The sequence below is a fragment of the Doryrhamphus excisus genome, linkage group LG6, assembly GCF_037039965.1.
Source record: "Doryrhamphus excisus strain RoL-2023G ecotype Guam linkage group LG6, RoL_Dexc_Guam_v1.1, whole genome shotgun sequence".
Taxonomy (NCBI): domain Eukaryota; kingdom Metazoa; phylum Chordata; class Actinopteri; order Syngnathiformes; family Syngnathidae; genus Doryrhamphus; species Doryrhamphus excisus.
This window is the reverse complement of record NC_136362.1, coordinates 10213760-10232172: the sequence shown is the minus strand read 5'-3', so window position 1 is coordinate 10232172 and position 18413 is coordinate 10213760. Positions and strand designations below refer to the sequence as shown.

The 18413-nt window shown below is 39.4% G+C and overlaps 2 protein-coding genes across 3 annotated transcripts; one reads left to right on the top strand and one right to left on the bottom strand.

Annotated features, from left to right (window-relative positions):
- The first annotated feature begins 1678 nt into the window (after positions 1-1678).
- LOC131125721 (WD repeat-containing protein 48) lies at positions 1679-10693 on the top strand. 2 transcript variants are annotated; one of them, XM_058067532.2, is made up of 18 exons: positions 1680-1811; positions 2983-3123; positions 3203-3281; positions 3352-3564; positions 3640-3728; positions 4738-4839; positions 4928-5152; positions 5321-5395; positions 5568-5670; positions 5743-5840; positions 5919-6026; positions 7681-7777; positions 7863-7958; positions 8119-8224; positions 9218-9305; positions 9609-9685; positions 9765-9957; positions 10034-10693. In XM_058067532.2, exons 1-18 carry the CDS (start codon positions 1740-1742, stop codon positions 10127-10129), a joined length of 2058 nt encoding a protein of 685 aa, XP_057923515.1. In that variant the 5' UTR covers positions 1680-1739; the 3' UTR covers positions 10130-10693. The 2 variants fall into 2 exon arrangements, with proteins under 2 accessions (XP_057923514.2, XP_057923515.1); XM_058067531.2 differs by having other exon boundaries at positions 1679-1811; positions 3352-3728.
- Positions 10694-10714: 21 nt separating this feature from the next.
- Positions 10715-18235, bottom strand: gorasp1a (golgi reassembly stacking protein 1a). The gene is made up of 9 exons (XM_058067538.2): positions 18072-18235; positions 17265-17345; positions 16984-17187; positions 16827-16913; positions 16615-16745; positions 16354-16495; positions 15326-15434; positions 13839-13982; positions 10715-13508 (listed from the first exon to the last, which is right to left on the bottom strand). Exons 1-9 carry the CDS (start codon positions 18132-18134, stop codon positions 13135-13137), a joined length of 1335 nt encoding a protein of 444 aa, XP_057923521.2. The 5' UTR covers positions 18135-18235; the 3' UTR covers positions 10715-13134.
- Positions 18236-18413: the final 178 nt, after the last annotated feature.

Here is an 18413-nt window from a genome sequence, read left to right as displayed (position 1 = left end):
TGCCCACAGGGGATTAGCGCATCAATATGCCCCGTGGTTCAAGTCCGATTGGACGCACAAATACGTTAGAGAAGCGGTCAAGTCCACTCAAACTTGGCTCAACCGTGAACTATTCCCGCTTTTGCGTGGAATAATATCATATTTGTAGTTAAGTGAACCCTAAACTAAAAGCACAGTGATCACCAAAAGCGTCCATCCAAATACCGATCACGCGATAACGAGTATCGGATCGACATTAAAAAATATTTTCCGGTTCTCTTTTGTGTTTATGTTCATAATATATATATTTTTTTGTTATTTTGTTGCTCATATTTTATTACCGATGGTCGAATCAGGATCGAATCGATGGAATAAGAGAAACATTTCATAATTTTTGTGTTGTTTTTATAATGACAATGGCTCTCATTGTGGTTTGCTGGAGTCCCAAAGCTTTAGAAATGGCTTTATAACCTTTTCAAGATCTAAATTACTTTATTTCTGGGGTGGACAGTCCATCCAAATACCGATATCACGCGATAACGAGTATCGGATCGACATAAAAAAATATTTTCCAGTTCTCTTTTGTGTTTATGTTCATAATATATATTTTTTTGTTGCTCGTATTTTATTACCAATAGTCGAATCAGAATTGGATAGATGGACTAAGAAAAGAATTTCATAATTTTGTCGACATTTTTGTGTTGTTTTTATAATGACAATGGCTCTCATTGTGGTTTGCTGGAGTCCCAAAGCTTTAGAAATGGCTTTATAACCTTTTCAAGATCTAAATTACTTTATTTCTGGGGTGGGGGGAAATTACTTTTTCACACAAGGCCATGTCGGCTTGAATTTTGTCACTCTCTTAATATTGAAAATGTTCATTTAAAAAATGTTTTTTTTGTTCAGTTGTGTTATCAATCATTAATATTTAAATTGTTATGAAATATGTAAGTGTGACGGGGCAACAGTTTTTGACACCACTGTATATTTAGAGTTTTTGAAAGCCTTTTTCAATATTAAAAAAAACATCCTTAGATTTTCAGTATGCAGCACTAAAGTTTGGATAAAGTTTGACATTTTCAGCGAGTAAAATTTTACATATTATACAATATATGTATTTGTAATGTCATAATTTTGTCGATATTTTTGTGTTGTTTTTATAATGAGACTTGCTATGGCAAAGGTAAAAGTCAACCATAAAGGAATAAAAAGTTTTTATTGTTGTATTTATGCAGTATACTGTATTGTTGCATGGCTGTTGATCTTGGTGCTGATTTACAGCGCTCTCTAGTGGCCGTATTGAAAACTGCAGCAAAAATATTAACCTAAAAGTGATATCAAGTATTCAGTATTCATTTAAAACCAATATTGTGGCTTGATTTCTAATGTGATGTTCGAGGTAGGCAATTATTAAGGTAAACACATTTATGTTTTGGAACTGCGAGCCATATTTTGTATGTATTTTTGCGTATTTGTCCCTGTATTACATTGAAGAGAAGTAATTTTGTAAACTAAACACGCATATTGTTTACAGCGCTAGCTTCTTACCTTAACTCAAAATCGAAGAATTTGTTTGTAGAATTGTGTAGTATTGTGTGACATGTACTGTATACGTTGTAGTAAAGGAGTCAAATGCGAGATAAAGTCATTATGTCATTGTCCATGCAATAGCGTGATAATGCACCGGACACACTACCCATAGTTCTTAGCGGCCCGTGTTTTCTTTTTTTTTAATGTGTATGTCCCGGATGTAGCATCACATGAATCGACTGTCAACATGCAAGATGGCCACGCATCACAGGCAAAATGCAGCTGGGCGGAGAAAAGTGCAGGTGAATTGTAATAGTTGCTTTATTACCGAGCACTTGTCAGCAGTGACACCACGGTTGTGAGTTAAAATAGGGTGCTCCGCGTACAAATGGACGGACGTGAGTGAGAAACGTTGCTGTTCGCACTCTAGCCGGCTAATTTGGCTAGCTTAGCACAGTACTCAGCAATTTGTGCTAACGTCGGCGCGAAAACGATAAATGCCCGTTTTTTCACGCGCATGCGTTTACCAGGCGGGTGTCGAGTGTGCGGGTGAATAAACGCGAGCTTTTGTCAGCTAACCGCTGAGTCGGGTGAGCTGTTTCGCTTGGCTTTAACAGTTTAGCTTCAATTGCTAATGGGCTCGGTCTAATTGCTGGGAGAACGGACGTAGGCTGGGTTGATGTCCTGTCAGTCAGTCGATATGTAGTCAGTCAGTCACTTCATTGCACTACTGTACATATTACTGTTATTATTATTCATTCATTCATTCATTTTCTACCGCTTTTCCTCACGAGGGTCGCGGAGGGTCCCTTGGACTGGTCGCCAGCCAATCACAGGGCACATATAGACAAACAACCATTCACACTCACATTCATATTACCTATTGACAATTTGGAGTCGACAATTAACCTAGCATGTTTTTGGAATGTGGGAGGAAACCGGAGAAAACACACGCATGCAAGGGGAGAACATGCAAACTCCGAGGGTGGAATTGAACTCGGGTCTCCTAGCTGTGAGGTCTGCGCGCTAACCACTAGACCGCCGTGCAGCTTATTACTGTTATTATATCTTGTCAAATCCATATATATATACTTATATCCCTCTATATATCCACACTGTATCATAGTCATAGCCTGTTATATATCTGTCCATTTACAGCTCTATTCTATTTCTTCATTTATTTACTAATAATTTATAAATTTGCACTTCTGGTTGGATGCTAACTGAACTGATTTTGTTGTGACATGAGCAATAACAATAAAGTTGAGTCTAATCTATTACTAGTATGGTTGCATCAAGTCAAAGTGTGCTACGGGTTATCAATTTGAAAAATAATTATTTGCCATTTTATATGTCGTACAAATAACTAGCGTTTTTTTATGCAAAATGTTGGCGGCTGAAACAAAATAATAAGGTGTTGCAGGGAAATCAGACGTCTTCAAGTTAACACCCTGATCTCAATGGCCACTTTAGGTGTCGTACGTCATTAGAGATGAGGTGGAGAAGTACAACAGAAATGGGGTGAATGCTCTCCAGTTGGACCCCGCATTGAACCGCCTCTTCACCGCTGGAAGGGACTCGATCATCCGGATATGGAGCGTCTACCAGCATAAAGTAGGCTTGTCGAGGATGCTCTAATCTTGTGGATGCTGACATCATTCATGTCGTAAACTTGTCCCCGTTATTGTTGCAGCAAGACCCATATATTGCTTCAATGGAGCATCATACAGACTGGGTCAATGACATAGTTCTTTGCTGCAACGGGAAAACACGTAAGTTTGAACGTTTTTCACTTCAGCCCTGCTAGATTGTTCAAAATTTCTGTTGTGGTTATTCCTCCAGTAATATCTGCTTCCTCGGATACGACGGTTAAAGTATGGAATGCACACAAAGGGTTCTGCATGTCGACGTTACGAACGCACAAAGATTACGTGAAAGCTTTAGCCTACGCTAAGGACAAGGAGCTCGTCGCTTCGGCGGGGCTTGACCGGCAGATATTTCTCTGGGACGTGAACACACTGACAGCGCTCACCGCTTCCAACAACACCGTCACGAGTAAGTCACGCTTTTTACTGGTGAATTTCCTCTCTCTGTCTGTTAGCGCGACTAAATACATTCCGTGTGCGACAGCATCGTCACTGAGTGGTAACAAGGATTCGATCTACAGCTTGGCAATGAACCAGATGGGCACAGTCATTGTGTCTGGATCGACGGAAAAGGTGAGGTGTTGAGACTCTATACAAAGTATAGAATGTGAAGTGTGTTCTCAGAATAGTTTGTTTGCTAATAGGATGCTAACAAGGACATTTTGATTTAAAATTCATTTTCTACCGCTTTTTCCTCACGAGGGTCGCAGGGGTGCTGGAGCCTATCCCAGCTGTCTTTGGGCCAGAGGCGGGGTACACCCTGGACTGGTCGCCAGCCAATCACAGGGCACATATAGACAAACAACCATTCACACTCACATTCATACCTATGGACAATTTGGAGTTGCTAATTAACCTAGCATGTTTTTGGAATGTGAAAACCCACACATGCACGGGGAGAACATGCAAACGCCACACAGAGATGGCCGAGGGTGGAATTGAACCCTGGTCTCCTAGTGATTTAAAATTGATGAAAAAAAAAATTAAAACATGACACGACTTGCAATGTAAATACAAACTGAACGGCACAAATTTGTGTGTGAAAGTCCCCGCAAAAAGAAATTCTGCTCTTTAACACATTGAAAAGGCAGCATTTCTGGAAATGCTGCATATGTTAAACAGTATGAATTGCATTTGAAACTGAAATATAAAATATTGCATCGTGACCCTATTATTATTATTATTATTATTGTCATAACATTAATGGTTTTATTTCATGTCCCAAAATACTGACAATAATATAATAAACTTTTCAAAACGCACCTGCATTGTTTTGTGACACAGTTAAAAGTTTGTTTGTCTCGTCCTATTTTGTATTTACTAACTCACGTAATGTATTAGTAACGCGACAATTTGTATTGTACGCTAACCAGAGGATACACAACAAAAGTGCGGTGTCAATTTTCGATGCTAACCAAGGTTCCACTGTATTTAGAAAAGTGCAACTCTTTTTCAAAAATGCACATTTTCCCCGCTCGTAAATTACATTCCAAGACGTATTTTGATATTTTATATGGACACAAATTACTTTTTTACATTTTGACACAACATTTTCGATTATTCCTCCCTTATTTTGGTTCAGGTGCTGAGAGTGTGGGATCCACGAACGTGCGCAAAGCTAATGAAGCTAAAGGGCCACACGGACAACGTCAAGTCGCTGCTTTTGAATCGTGACGGAACGCAGGTGAGTTCAGATGTTCATCAACGGCTAATGTTATTTTTTTCGTTTATATTTACCATGAATGTGCCGTGCCGTTCTTCTCCCTAACCAGTGCCTGTCAGGCAGTTCGGACGGAACGATCCGTCTGTGGTCTCTCGGTCAGCAGAGGTGCATTGCCACATACCGCGTGCACGACGAAGGTGTTTGGGCCCTGCAGGTCAACGAGGCTTTCACGCACGTCTATTCTGGCGGGCGAGACAAAAAGATATATTGCACGGATCTACGGAACCCAGACATCCGTGTCCTCATCTGTGAGGAGAAGGCTCCGGTATTGAAAGTAAGACACCTGAAATGCATTCTGCGCATCATGTCATGTGGTTTTTTTTAAAAGCATTACTGTTTTTAGAGTCTTTTGAACATCTCACTGAATTTTTTTTTTTTAAATATATGCACGCTTTCTTTCTACTCCCATTCAGTCTCTGTCTGTATCTCTCCCCCTGCACAGATGGAACTGGACAGATCTGCTGACCCACCTCCTGCTATTTGGGTCTCCACCACCAAGTCATCTGTTAATAAATGGGTAAGCATGCGTGATATCGCACCTATGAGATCACTCGCTGATGTGAGCATAATGACAGGAGAACGCAGTGTAAAAGGATGTGATAAACCACCTTTTGTGATACTGTATCCAGTCACCTCCAACGCAGGGCGCGCCCTCTTTGTTTTGATTGTTTATGTTGATTTCTGTCCAGTCTCTAAAGGGAATGCATAACTTCAGATCATCGGGGGAGTACGACAACGACTGCAGCACCCCTTTAACGCCGCTATGTACACAGCCAGAACAAGTTATTAAAGGTAAAAACGTTTGTCAAATTAAAGTTCTTTTTTTCTCAATTTATGGCTGAAAACTCTACATGGCCTTTGCAGGCGGTGCCAGTATTATACAGTGCCACATTTTAAACGACAAGAGACACATACTCACCAAAGATACCAACAACAACGTGGCTTTCTGGGACGTCCTGAAGGTAAACAAATAACGTTAATAATAAAATGTTGAATGCATGGCAGAAACTTTTGAATTGACTTCCTTTTGTGATCTTCAGGCCTGCAAGGGTGAAGACCTGGGCAAAGTGGAGTTTGACGAAGAGATTAAAAAGCGGTTCAAGATGGTTTACGTGCCAAATTGGTTCTCGGTGGATTTGAAAACCGGGGTGAGTCCTCAACCTGACAGTGTAAAAAGCATTAAATTTGTATTAGCATTGACATTTTTATGTGGCAGATTGTCACATACGGTTGGAGGGAACCTTGTCCGCTGCTAATTCCCTCATTCCCCTGCAGTGTAGAAATAAAAGTGCACAGATTGTCTTATTTCTGGGTTGAAACATTGTTTGCCGACATATGACATGCGCCAAGCTGCTCGGCAAAGTGAGCAATGGCTCAACTGCACCAGACGGGAAAGCCCTCCAAAACTAGCTGCTGTGAATGTTAATGCCGTAATGTTGTTAATGTTTTTAAGACATCTATGTGTATGTCTCCTTTAACGCTATAAATCAGGGGTCACCAACGCTGTGGGGCGCCCGCGTGGCATCTTCTAAAAAAAATAGCACTGGTCACAAATTATCATTGTTATTTTGCGCTTTAAATTTTGAATCGGGGCGGCACGGCGGTCTAGTGGTTAGCACGCAGACCTCACAGCTAGGAGACCAGGGTTCAAATCCACGCTCGGCCATCTCTGTGTGGAATTTGCATGTTCTCCCCATGCATGCGTGGGTTTTCTCCGGGTACTCCACTTTCCTCCCACATTCCAAAAACATGCTAGGTTAATTAGCGACTCCAAATTGTCCATAGGTATGAATGTGAGTGTGAATGGTTGTTTGTCTATATGTGCCCTGTGATTGGCTGGCCACCAGTCCAGAGCGTAACCCGCCTCACGCCCAAAGACAGCTGGGATAGGCTCCAGCACCCCCGCGACCCTCGTGAGGAAAAAGCGGTAGAAAATGAATGAATGAATGAATTAATTTTGAATCAGAATTGCTTACATTAGTGTATTTTTTTCAATCGTCTTATAACATAAAAAATTAAAACAAATATATTTTATAACAAACTCTTACCTCAAGTCAAAGTTCATGTGTGCGCACACGTCCTGCTCACCGCTTTTCCGATATAGTGCAGGGGTGATGAGGAGTTAGCTTACTCGTGCAGTTTAGCCCCCCCAAAAACATGTCAGAAAAGCGAAAAAAGGACTTACATTTTCCACAGTGATTGGGAGGAAGAATTTTTCTTTACGTATTTTGAAGAAAAATATATGCGTCTTATTTGCGGGACGACTGTTGCAATACCAAAGCGGCACAAATGTGGAGAGACACTTCAAAACTTGTCACGAAAGCTTCAATGCGAGCTACCCACCCGGCAGCGCATTAATAAGGACGGGAAAAGGCCCGTTTGTTAAAGGCAGCTTTGGACAAACAAAGGACTTTTTTTCACTTGGCAGGTGAAAAAAAAAATCACAGAAAGGTGTTCCCTCTGACTTTCAAATATGTTAGCACATAAATAAATGTTTCTTGTTACCATTATTGTGGAAAATAATTAACATTGATATGTGAGCAGTCGCTTCACATAGTGTTACTACTACTATTCCTTTTGTTCTGATTTACTAAAAAGTGATCCGTGCAGTTTTGTCATTTTGGAAGTTCACCGCAAACAAGTCATGTAGCCCTTCATACTTATCCGTGCTCACAAAGTAGCCCTCGGCCTCAAAAAGGTTGGTGACCCCTGCTATAAATCCATATATTGACTCAGCCATATATTGAAGCCTTTTTGCGAGGGAAAAATAATCATCTAAAAAGATGTTGTCTCTCTGAATAGATGCTCACCATCACGCTGGACGAGAGCGACTGCTTCGCTGCATGGGTGTCTGCAAAGGATGCAGGTTTTTCAAGCTCCGATGGATCTGACCCCAAATGTAGGATACCTGACCCAAAGCTATTTGAGCTGCGGTAAAATTAGTTGCAATATATATAAAATATACAATGCTCTGTCTTTTGCAGTAAACCTGGGCGGACTACTGCTTCAGGCTCTGCTGGAGTTCTGGCCCAGAACTCGCATTAATCCCATGGATGAGGAAGAGAACGAAGTGAACCACGGTGAGTCATTAATTATGACTTAGTCATTGTGAATGTTTGATTGACCTCTCCTAAATTGTGCTGGAGATGCTCCTGAGAGTACTTTTTGCTGTCGTGACGAGCATTCTTGTGAAGAAGAAATGAACCGTGTCAACATTTTTAATCCAATACCTTCATACAGTGAATGGAGAACCGGAAAATCGTGTCCAGAAAGGCAACGGATACTTCCAGGTGCCGCCACACACGCCGGTTATTTTCGGGGAAGCTGGCGGCAGAACTCTTTTCAGGTATGTTGTATCTGAGGTTTGAACATTCATTCATTCATTCATTCATTTTCTACCGCTTTTCCTCACGAGGGTCGCGGGGGTGCTGGAGCCTATCCCAGCTGTCTTTAGGCGTGAGGCGGGGTACCACCCTGGACTGGTGGCCAGCCAATCACAGGGCACAATATAGACAAACAACCATTCACACTCACATTTATACCTATGGACAATTTGGAGTCGCTAATTAACCTAGCATGTTTTTGGAATGTGGGAGGAAACCGGAGTACCCGGAGAAAACCCACGCATGCACGGGGAGAACATGCAAACTCCACACAGAGATGGGTGGAATTGAACCCTGGTCTGCGCGCTAACCACTAGTCCGCCGTGCCACCCCGTGTGTACCATTAAAAAAAACACTAATCTCATCAAACAGCAACCTAACACCGAATAGGTATAGCTACAAAATATATACAAACAAGACAGAATACAAGTTTAAAATGGAAAAAAAAAATCATTTAAAAGTTCTCCAAACAGAGCAAAGCTCTGTTCACCAGAGGGAGGCCGACGTCATTGCAGCACCCTCAATAAATGCATGATAGTTTCTTCCATTTCAAACTCGCATTTGCACGTTTGTATATTCCTCAGGTATACCTTTTTGAGTGTTACATGTTACGTGTTACTGTATGTTCAGTGTGGACTGTTTAATTGTTACACTGTTACGTATAATAATAACCTCCTGTGATTTCCAATGGTTTCTTGATTGGTTCTTGCCAAAAAAAAAAGAAAGACAATAATTATTAGTTCTGAACTAAAGGAGATGTCACAAGATAAGAAGTTAGCCATAAATTAGCCGCACCACTGTATAAGACGCAGGGTTCAAAGTTTCCGAAAAAAGCAGAGGCTTATAAATCCTGCACATACCCAGCTGTGGCGTAGTAGAACCCGTACATGCAATACTGTATGAAAGTGGAATAGTTTGAGTGTATTTCATTAACGTCCCGTGTGGTTTTGCGGCAGGTTGCTGTGTCGAGACTCAGGCGGAGAGACGGAGTCTATGCTGCTGAATGAGACTGTTCCTCAGTGGGTCATTGATATAACTGTAGATGTGAGTATAATGTCAGTTTATATGTCTATGTATTCTCTGACCAAACATTACTTGGCTGTACTTTAGAGTAGTATGTGTGCAGCTTGTACGGCCTCTAAAAAAATAAGCCAACACGCAGCCATTCTTGTCTAAATAGCAGGCAACACAATTGAGTACCAAAGATAATCGGTTCTTGCCTCAGGATAGCAAATTAAATGTGATTTTGGTGCCTTTTCATTGTAATTTGTGGCGATGTACAGTGCATGTGCGTGAATTTACAGGATTTTACTTACACGTTTATCACCTTTCCTTCTTTTTGGCTAGAAAAATATGCCCAAGTTCAACAAAATCCCATTCTACCTCCAGCCTCATTCATCCTCTGGTGCAAAAACGCTGAAAAAGTGAGTTTTACCCCCAAAGTTCTTTGCATAAAGCATCTTTTTTTCTCATTTAAGCTTACTTTTTTTTTGTGCTCCACAGGGACCGTCTTTCAGCTAGCGACATGCTCCAGGTGAGAAAGGTGATGGAGCACGTGTACGAGAAGATCATCAACCTGGACAACGAGTCTCAGACCACCAGTTCCTCCGCCAACGATAAGCCTGGAGAGCAGGAAAAGGAGGAGGACATGGCCATGCTAGCCGAGGAGAAGATAGAGCTCATGTGTCAAGACCAGGTACGCCGTCTCCTCTCTCTCTCTCTCTCCTCCGCTTCGTGCTAAGAACCCTATCTTCCTGTCACGTCACCACTAGGTTCTGGATCCCAACATGGACCTGCGAACAGTTAAACATTTTATCTGGAAGAGCGGCGGCGACTTGACGCTTCACTATAGGCAGAAGTCGACGTGAAAGTTCAGATTTTTTTTTTTTTTTTTTTTTTTTGGGAAAGCAAGAACTCTTGTCAATCATTTGCCAATCGCCAACCCCTTCTGACATGTAGAACCCTGACCTCCATTCAAGGTCAATGCTTGTAGTGTCAACAAGAATCCAGTAAGATATTTTCAAGGACGTGTCAGATGGATTTTTTTCCCCCTCCTCCTTCTCTAACATTTTGAAGAATTAACTCTAATTAATTTTTTTTTTTTTTTTTTTTTTTACATCTGACTGCTATGTTTGTTTCTTATCATCAACTTGCTGTACACGTTTGGGTGAGTGCGTGTGCAGAATGTTCTCGTACATTCCAGACCTGCTCTTGTTCTTCTACAAAAACACTCCTATCTCTTGTCAAGGACGACACACACCCCCCCCCCCTCCCTCGCCCCATCCTCACTTCAACACCCCCACCCTTCTAACTTCTTAGGACAAAGCCCGAACGCCATCACGTCACTTGTTCTTTGTCTTTCTAGCTGTGCTGTTAAAGTCAACTGAATGTTCTGTTTTCTTGTAAATATATGTACAACATTTTTTTTTTGATTTAAGTGACTTTTTTGGGGGGGGGGGGGGGTTGCATTTGTTTTGATGTACAGTTAATAATACCAAACAGTTATTTTTCCAATTTTTCCTTCGAGGCACATTCATGGATGATGCAACTTGACATGGATGACACAAATGGCATTTGTTGTATTCACTACAACCTTGAATTTGCAGTTTTACTCTTAAGAATGTGTGTAGTTGTTTAAATCATCTTAGCAATTTGAAATTATAAAAAAATATATATAAATCTCGCTTTATGCTTGGGTCATTATTAGCAATGTTATCAAAGTGAGGGATGTTCCTAATGTATATTTCATTTACATAGAAGCATAATAAAACGTGAATAGTAATATATTTATATATATATATATGTTTCTGTCTTGGTGTGTCACCAAGCAGGGCATATTTTTATTGTACAAGTGATGGTGAACAAGCCAAGTGAGCTATGGTTGGCCCCAAAAAAAACAAAACAAAAAAAAAAAAGATGGGTATCCCAATTATCACAAAATCGCAAAACTGTAAAATCCACTGTTGTAATAATATGTGAAATATGTACATTTTAGGCTTCCGGAGAAATAAATTGGAATGGTTTAACAATGACACATTTCTGGAAATTATTAGGGGTGTCACAAGATCTTGTGATATTAAAATGCGACAATATTTCGATTAAATTTCTATTGTTACAATAATGAATAAGTTAATTTGTGAGCATCTTTGTGCGTTTGTTCCATAGAGCGATGATATGAATGGAGTGATCTTGTTTGGCAGTGGGTGGAGACGGGGCTGCTAGCATACACACAGAATGCACAAGAGCGTAAACGTAGAAATTATATTAGTATACTAATATTTTTTCATTGTACATTTTTTAAAATTAACATTAAAGTCTCCTTTTTTGCAGATCCAATTCTCGTGACACCCCTAGAAATTATGCAAAGATGTTCTATGAATTGAAGATGATCTCCATTGTAAATTGGAAATAACAAGGGCGTTTTAGTGTTCCAGTTGTTTTACTATCAAAATTCTCATCTCATTTGACAGTTATCCCATTAAAGTCATTCCTCACATTAGAAAAACATACAATTCATTGATAGAATATCTGCAAAAATACTTCCTTTTACTAAAAGAAGCTATTTAAAATGATAAATACTCCCCCCCATTAAAAAACAAACAATTACTAAACAGCACCTTAACTATATTATCTAATTACACATGAAAAAGTCTCAATTGCAATTGTCTAATGTTGCATAGATGGTAAAATTGCAGTAGAATTGGGTAATACGCTGTAAACAAAAGCGGCAACATAAGTGAGCTCTACATTAACGGATAGGCTGAGAAAAAAAAAACAAAAAAAAAAATGATGTCGGTATTTCTACAGAAACTACAGTGGATCCCCACGCCTACCAGCCAAAAGCCACAAGTAATTGACTTACATTGATATTTTCATCTGATTTTGGATCAACATTTGCAATAAAAGCAACAGTTAGTTGGGAACATGTGACGTGCCGCTAACAAGCTACATAAACAATCCAGGCGTAAGCAGACGCACTTATACTTAAAGTATATAGCCAGTCAAAGTACAGAGCTGCGGTGCGTTCAAGCACCGACGAATAAAGCGCGACATTACGGCACTTGATGAAAAAATTAAAAATAATCGATGAAAGCATAAATGTGTGACAAGTGTGGGCTTTCTGACATTCTGCACATTTTACCTCTAATATGACATATTTATTATATTATATTATTTATTGTTATTACCGACTTTCTGCAGGAAATAAATGCTTATTTTTGGAGAAAAAAAATTATTACAAATAATTAAATGATTGATGAATGCTGACTGGTGAATATGTGCGGGGATCCACTGGAACGCTTCTGTGCTATCATATCATCTATATATAGATATATAGATTTATAGATATCATCTATAAAAGTGTCCACCAGGGGTGTCCAAACTTGCGGCAAGAGCCACATTAGTGAAAAATGGGAGGGTTCAAGGGGCCACTTTCATAGCCTCTAAAGCCACACATGGACGTAGATATCGATATTTCAACTTTATGCTATCATCAGGATGTTATTTTTCCTCATTATATTGCAACATTATGAAAATCATTTAAAAAAATTACGACTTTTTCTTATAAGATCATAGCTTTTTTTCCCTCATAATACTTTTCATAATCTTTTTTTTTTTTTTTCAAGACACCAAATGGCCCCCGGGCTGCACTTTGGACACCCCTGACTAATAGAATTGGGGTCTCAGAATCATGTGTCATTACCTATTGCATTAGATGACAATATATCGAAGCACATAATGGCCTCATGGCTTATAAATTAGAAGTAACTTGATCGTCTAACATTAAAAAAAAAAGAAAAACCAGTACCCTTCGACTTGAAGCTGGTTCAGTTTTCGATCCTTCACCCTGTCCACGTGGTGGCCTGATGCGGTCTTATTCCGACTCGTGCGGTTCGTCTTCATTGTCCTCATGCTCACAGCAATGAGCGGGAGTCTCATCTTTGGGATGAGAATCCTCAAATCCCTGACAGGGCAAATCATCGACCTGTGGCTCACCTGGAAGATCATCAGTAGCATGTGAACAAGAGGGAGGTTCTTGACTGGAGGGCTCCGGTGGGTCTGTAAAGGGACACGGTGCACCTAGAGGTGGACTCGGGCTAGAACTGGACTCGCAGAGAGAGTCAGAATGGAGGTGACCTGAATCGGATAGCTGGCTCATCGTGGTGGTGAGATCCATGGGCACCGAAGGGCTCGGATCTTGGGGATCAGTCTGTTTGGAAGGTTGCAGCTCGGATCCGTCAAGCTCCTCTGCAGAACAGGAAATCAAAGAGTCTCGGAAATAACCACAATGTATCCCACCTGACTTCCTCCAACTCAATTTGCATGCATTGTTTGCACTATAGTGGGTTCAGGATTGACCCCTGGGGCACACCACACCATTTGGTCTGAGACACAGTTACTAATTCCAACAAAGCACTTCCTGTCCTGGACTTTTTAGTGCCTGGATCTTTGTTGGAATGAGTAACTGTGTCTTAGACCAAATGATGTGGTATGCCCCAGGGGTCAATCCTGGAACCGCTATTGTTCAATGGAACATTTCTAAACCTTCCACCAGGGACGAGCTGCGACCTAACTTACCGATACCAGAGATCTCGTTGTCTCGCTCGTCGTTTATCGCGAGGGAGGTGTCGTTCATGTCAATCGACGATACGGACGCATCCAGCCTGTCCGACAGATCGGCGGGATCTGGGCTGGTCAAGGCTGCTTCAGAGTCAGACAAGCCTGGAAAAGATAACAAGTGAGAAAATCAGCCCACACAGTCGAACTCCGCTATTCGCCTGTAGACACCTCTCTAGTTTTTCATGTTGTTTTCGCCTCTAAATGCAACAACCTCCAAACAACAACTGAATTTAATAAATAAATAATATTATGAGAATAAACTCAAAATATTATGGGAATAAAGTCATAGCATATATATATTTTTTAAATATAATAATATAATTAATTAATATAATAATATTTATTATATTTTAATTTCATTTTTCAAATATAGACTTTTTATATATTTTAGACTATATATATGTATATATATATATGTATATATGTATATATGTATAAAAAGTCAAAATATTTGAAAAATATAGAAAATAAATTTTATATACGTATATAAAATATATATATAATAAAATATTATATTATGTAAAATCACACCATTTTTCTTTTGTTTTTAATTTCATTTTTCAAATATTTGGACTTTTTATATATTTTAGACTATATATATATATAGATAGATATACAGTTTTGACTTTTTATATATTTTAGACTATTTATATATATATAAATAGTCTAAAATATATAGTCAAACTATTTGAAAAATGAAATTAAAAACAATATATATATTTTAGACTATATATATACACACATATATATATATATACACACACATACACATATATATATATACATACACACACATATATATATATATATATATATATATATATATATATATATATATACACACACACATATACACACAAAATAAAAAATGGTGCGATTTTATGACAATAAACTCATAATATTATGAGGAAGAATAACATAATTTTAGAGTGGAATTATTAAAGACAAAATGTGTATTATTGATATATCGCTAATATTAATATTTTTGTTTTACAGTCGGAATATTGTGAAAACAAAATCAAATGCGTCATTTTTGGAAATTCAGGTTGGGGACAAATATTATGACTATGAAGTAGAAATACTGTGAGAATACAGTCATAGCTGAGAGAAGGACATGGATAAGAAGAAAGTTGAAATAGGTGGGAACATTAAAATAAAACAGCTTTAAGTGTAAACATGAAGTCAACATAATAAGAAAAAAAATGTTGTATTTCTCACAAGGAAAAATGTTGCAATATTAACTAACAAAAACTTGAGATTTGGTTAAGGAAAAAGTTCAGATTATGCGAATAAACTAACTATTATGAGGAGATTTAACAGTTTTTCCTAGAAATACTGTACATAGACTGTATAACTTGTCATCTTAGCTAGTGGGCCCTTGCTGGGAAAAGCTTGGTCTAGATAACAAACACCCCCACTTGACGATAAATGTCTTCTCAACTCACCAGAATCTGTGACACTGTGGATAGGTGGAGGCGGGGAAGCGTCCTGCAGGGTGATCCGCCTTAAGTCTAAGACATCCTCGCTTTGGTTTGATGGCGCCATCAAGGGTGCCTAAAATCAGGCTTGCGGTTAGCATAAGGTACAACCAAAGAATGATCTCAGGTGGAGTCGTGAATTTCTTATACATATATATTAGAGCAGGGGTCTCAAACACGTGGCCTGCAGGACACTAATTTGAGGCCCCCGCCTTGATATGAAAGTTTAATGTTAGTGCAGCCCGCACAAGTTTGATATGGATGCTGTATGGTATCATGTACCCAGAAAAAATTATTACGTTTGATTAATGTTCATGTTAAAGGTTAAATAACTGTTAATAGTTATCCTCCCTATCCGTGTGGAAGTGGTACGTTTTGGGCTTTTTAAGTTTAAAGGAAATAACTTGGAGGCTACCACTTAGGTCGCTAGCTCTCTAGTTTGCGAGTTAGCATGTGTCTCAAGACCCTGCAGTTGTGCAATATGTTGTAAATAAAAAGAGTATAAATGTGACTATAGTCGTGTTTTGTCATGTCTACAGGGCTCTAATAATGCTTTGTTCATTTTAATCTGAAAAAAATAATTTGTCTACCCACCAACTATATGTGGTTTCTTAAGTTTTTATTATTATTATTATATTTATTTATTACTGATTGATTGATTTTCTTTATTCTTGATTTGTTTATTTATTTTTCATCTTATTTTGTGTAGAAAAATAAAAATTAAGATATTTGAGAACAGTGGAATGTTTTATCAGAGCTTTTCTTGTAGAAAATCGGAACCAAAGCAAAGTTTATTCATTTTTCTGTTTTTAATAAATGCGTTTTTTTTTGGGAAACCTGATGCGGCCCCCAGGTAAATTGAGTTTGAGACCCCTGTATTAGAGCTTCATAGTCAAGATTACGGCGGACTAAATTTAAGATGTGTCAGTGAGAACGGGATCAATCAAGGTCAGCATGAAGGTCGATGAATCTGCAGTTGCAAACGCATCAGGTACCTCTGTGAATCCATGGTTAGGCAGCTCTGGAGGTGGTTTTTCCTCAGGAGGAGGCGGGACGACGGCCGGGGGCGTTGCCACGGACACATCAGAAGGTGCAGGGATTCGGTGCAGGTATCCATACCCAATGCCGCAACCTAAACTAAACGTGAGAATGGGTCACGGCAAAACAAAGATGGTTATAATTTAGTCCTTATCAAGAAGAAAAAAAACAAATATGGCCTGCTTGGAGACATCATGAAATGAAGGTTACCCCCATACCTGCCCTCGCCTCCCCAAGCTCCATTCGGGGTCACTGTCACCTCCCTGCAGGCGTCCATTAGTGTGTTGTACACCATCAGTTTCAGTTGCTTCCCTTCATGGGTTTCAATCAGCGAGAAGAAGTCTTCTGACTGGAAATGAGTTGCGAGTTGGGTCAACACATCTTAGTACTAATTATCATCTCGCGTGATGACGATTTCTGAAATTCTTACATCTTGCAGCACCTGATCCGCTCCAACAATGTAGTCGGTGTGGGAACGGAGGCCGGCGAGGGCAGCGGGTGAGCTCGCTTCCACATCCTGCCAGATATAAACTTAATATTGAAACTGAAAGAAACAGAAGATGAAACCGTAATGTTCTCATCCTCACCAGCACGTGCCAGACATTCTCATTGGCTCCTTGGAAGCTGCAGAAACGAACACTCGCACCCAGCAAGCCTTGTCCTCCCCACATATTGCTGGGCACCACCTCCACCTCCCGAACCTTCATGCTCTTGGTGCTGAACACCTCCATGCACACCGCTTTCTCCATGTTGGCTTTCAGGAGCTCCTTCAGTTGATCATTTTCCTCATTCTGGTACACGACAACGACAAACTCATCGTCTATAGCCATGGGTTCATATTCTGTTATATTGCTGTTAGTAAACTTACAAGTCGTTTGTGGTCTAGCGACAGAATGAAGTCAAAGAAGGGTTGCAGTCCACATTTTTCTGCAGGCGAATTTGGTTGCACCTGTCAAAAAAATAAAAAGTGTTCAAGCATGCACTCAGTGGGGAGTCTTTAAGTTTAATATTTCCCAGTTAAAGCCTATAAAACCTGTTTACAATCTTCTAAATATGATTTTAGAGCCCTGGAGACAAGAAATAACACTCCCATTACCTAATATAGTAGACCAAATAAGACATAAATAATCCTCATGCTCACTGAACATAATGGTAACATTACTGACACCTAGTGACCATCTTAGAACACTACATTTTATTCACAGTGTTTTTGAATGCTTTCTGATTGTCTTATATTTGTATTTGAGTTCATTTAGCCATTTTTATGCTAGAAAATGATTAATTTGGGTAAAAAAAGCAACATTTGCTGAAATGTGCGTGTTTTCGAGTAAAACGCGAACGTGAAACCGCAAAATTCGAAGCGTTAGGTGGCGAGAAACGACTGTATACAGTAAGTATCGCTACACTGTAGTTTGCTAAATAAACAAAGCTAAATAAGCATGAACAGCTATTGAACCTTCCAACATCAAACTGTCGTTGTTTCCGTAGCTACAAAATGAACCCCTGACTTTAACAACTTAAACGTCAGTATATTAAAAACCACCTAAGAAGTATCACATCGACATGTTCGACCGGTGAGTCTGGACAGACTACTTAGCTTAGCTGTTAGCATAGATAAGCCGTCGTTCTGATGTCTAATCCGAAGATTGAATAATGAAAATAAAACAGGTCTTACCCCATGGACATGGTATCCATACGTCCCGCCTTCGGAGACATCCGAACTCTGCGTTAAACCCATCTCAGCAGGAGCTTCTTAACATAAATGTAGGCAGAAAATTATGAACTTATAAATGATCACATCTGACAGTCCGCCGCCATCTTGTCTGCAGACAAGACTAATCGAGCAGTGCGCCGATCGATCAAGAAAGCGCTGCCTGGAGTTTAAATACGTATATAGAACTAAAGATAAATACAGTAAAACGAAATTATTTTTAAATATTTTTGTGGTAGAATTTGATATTTTTATTATTTTTTAAACACGATTAATAACGTCATATAATTGTTTGTATTAGTATTT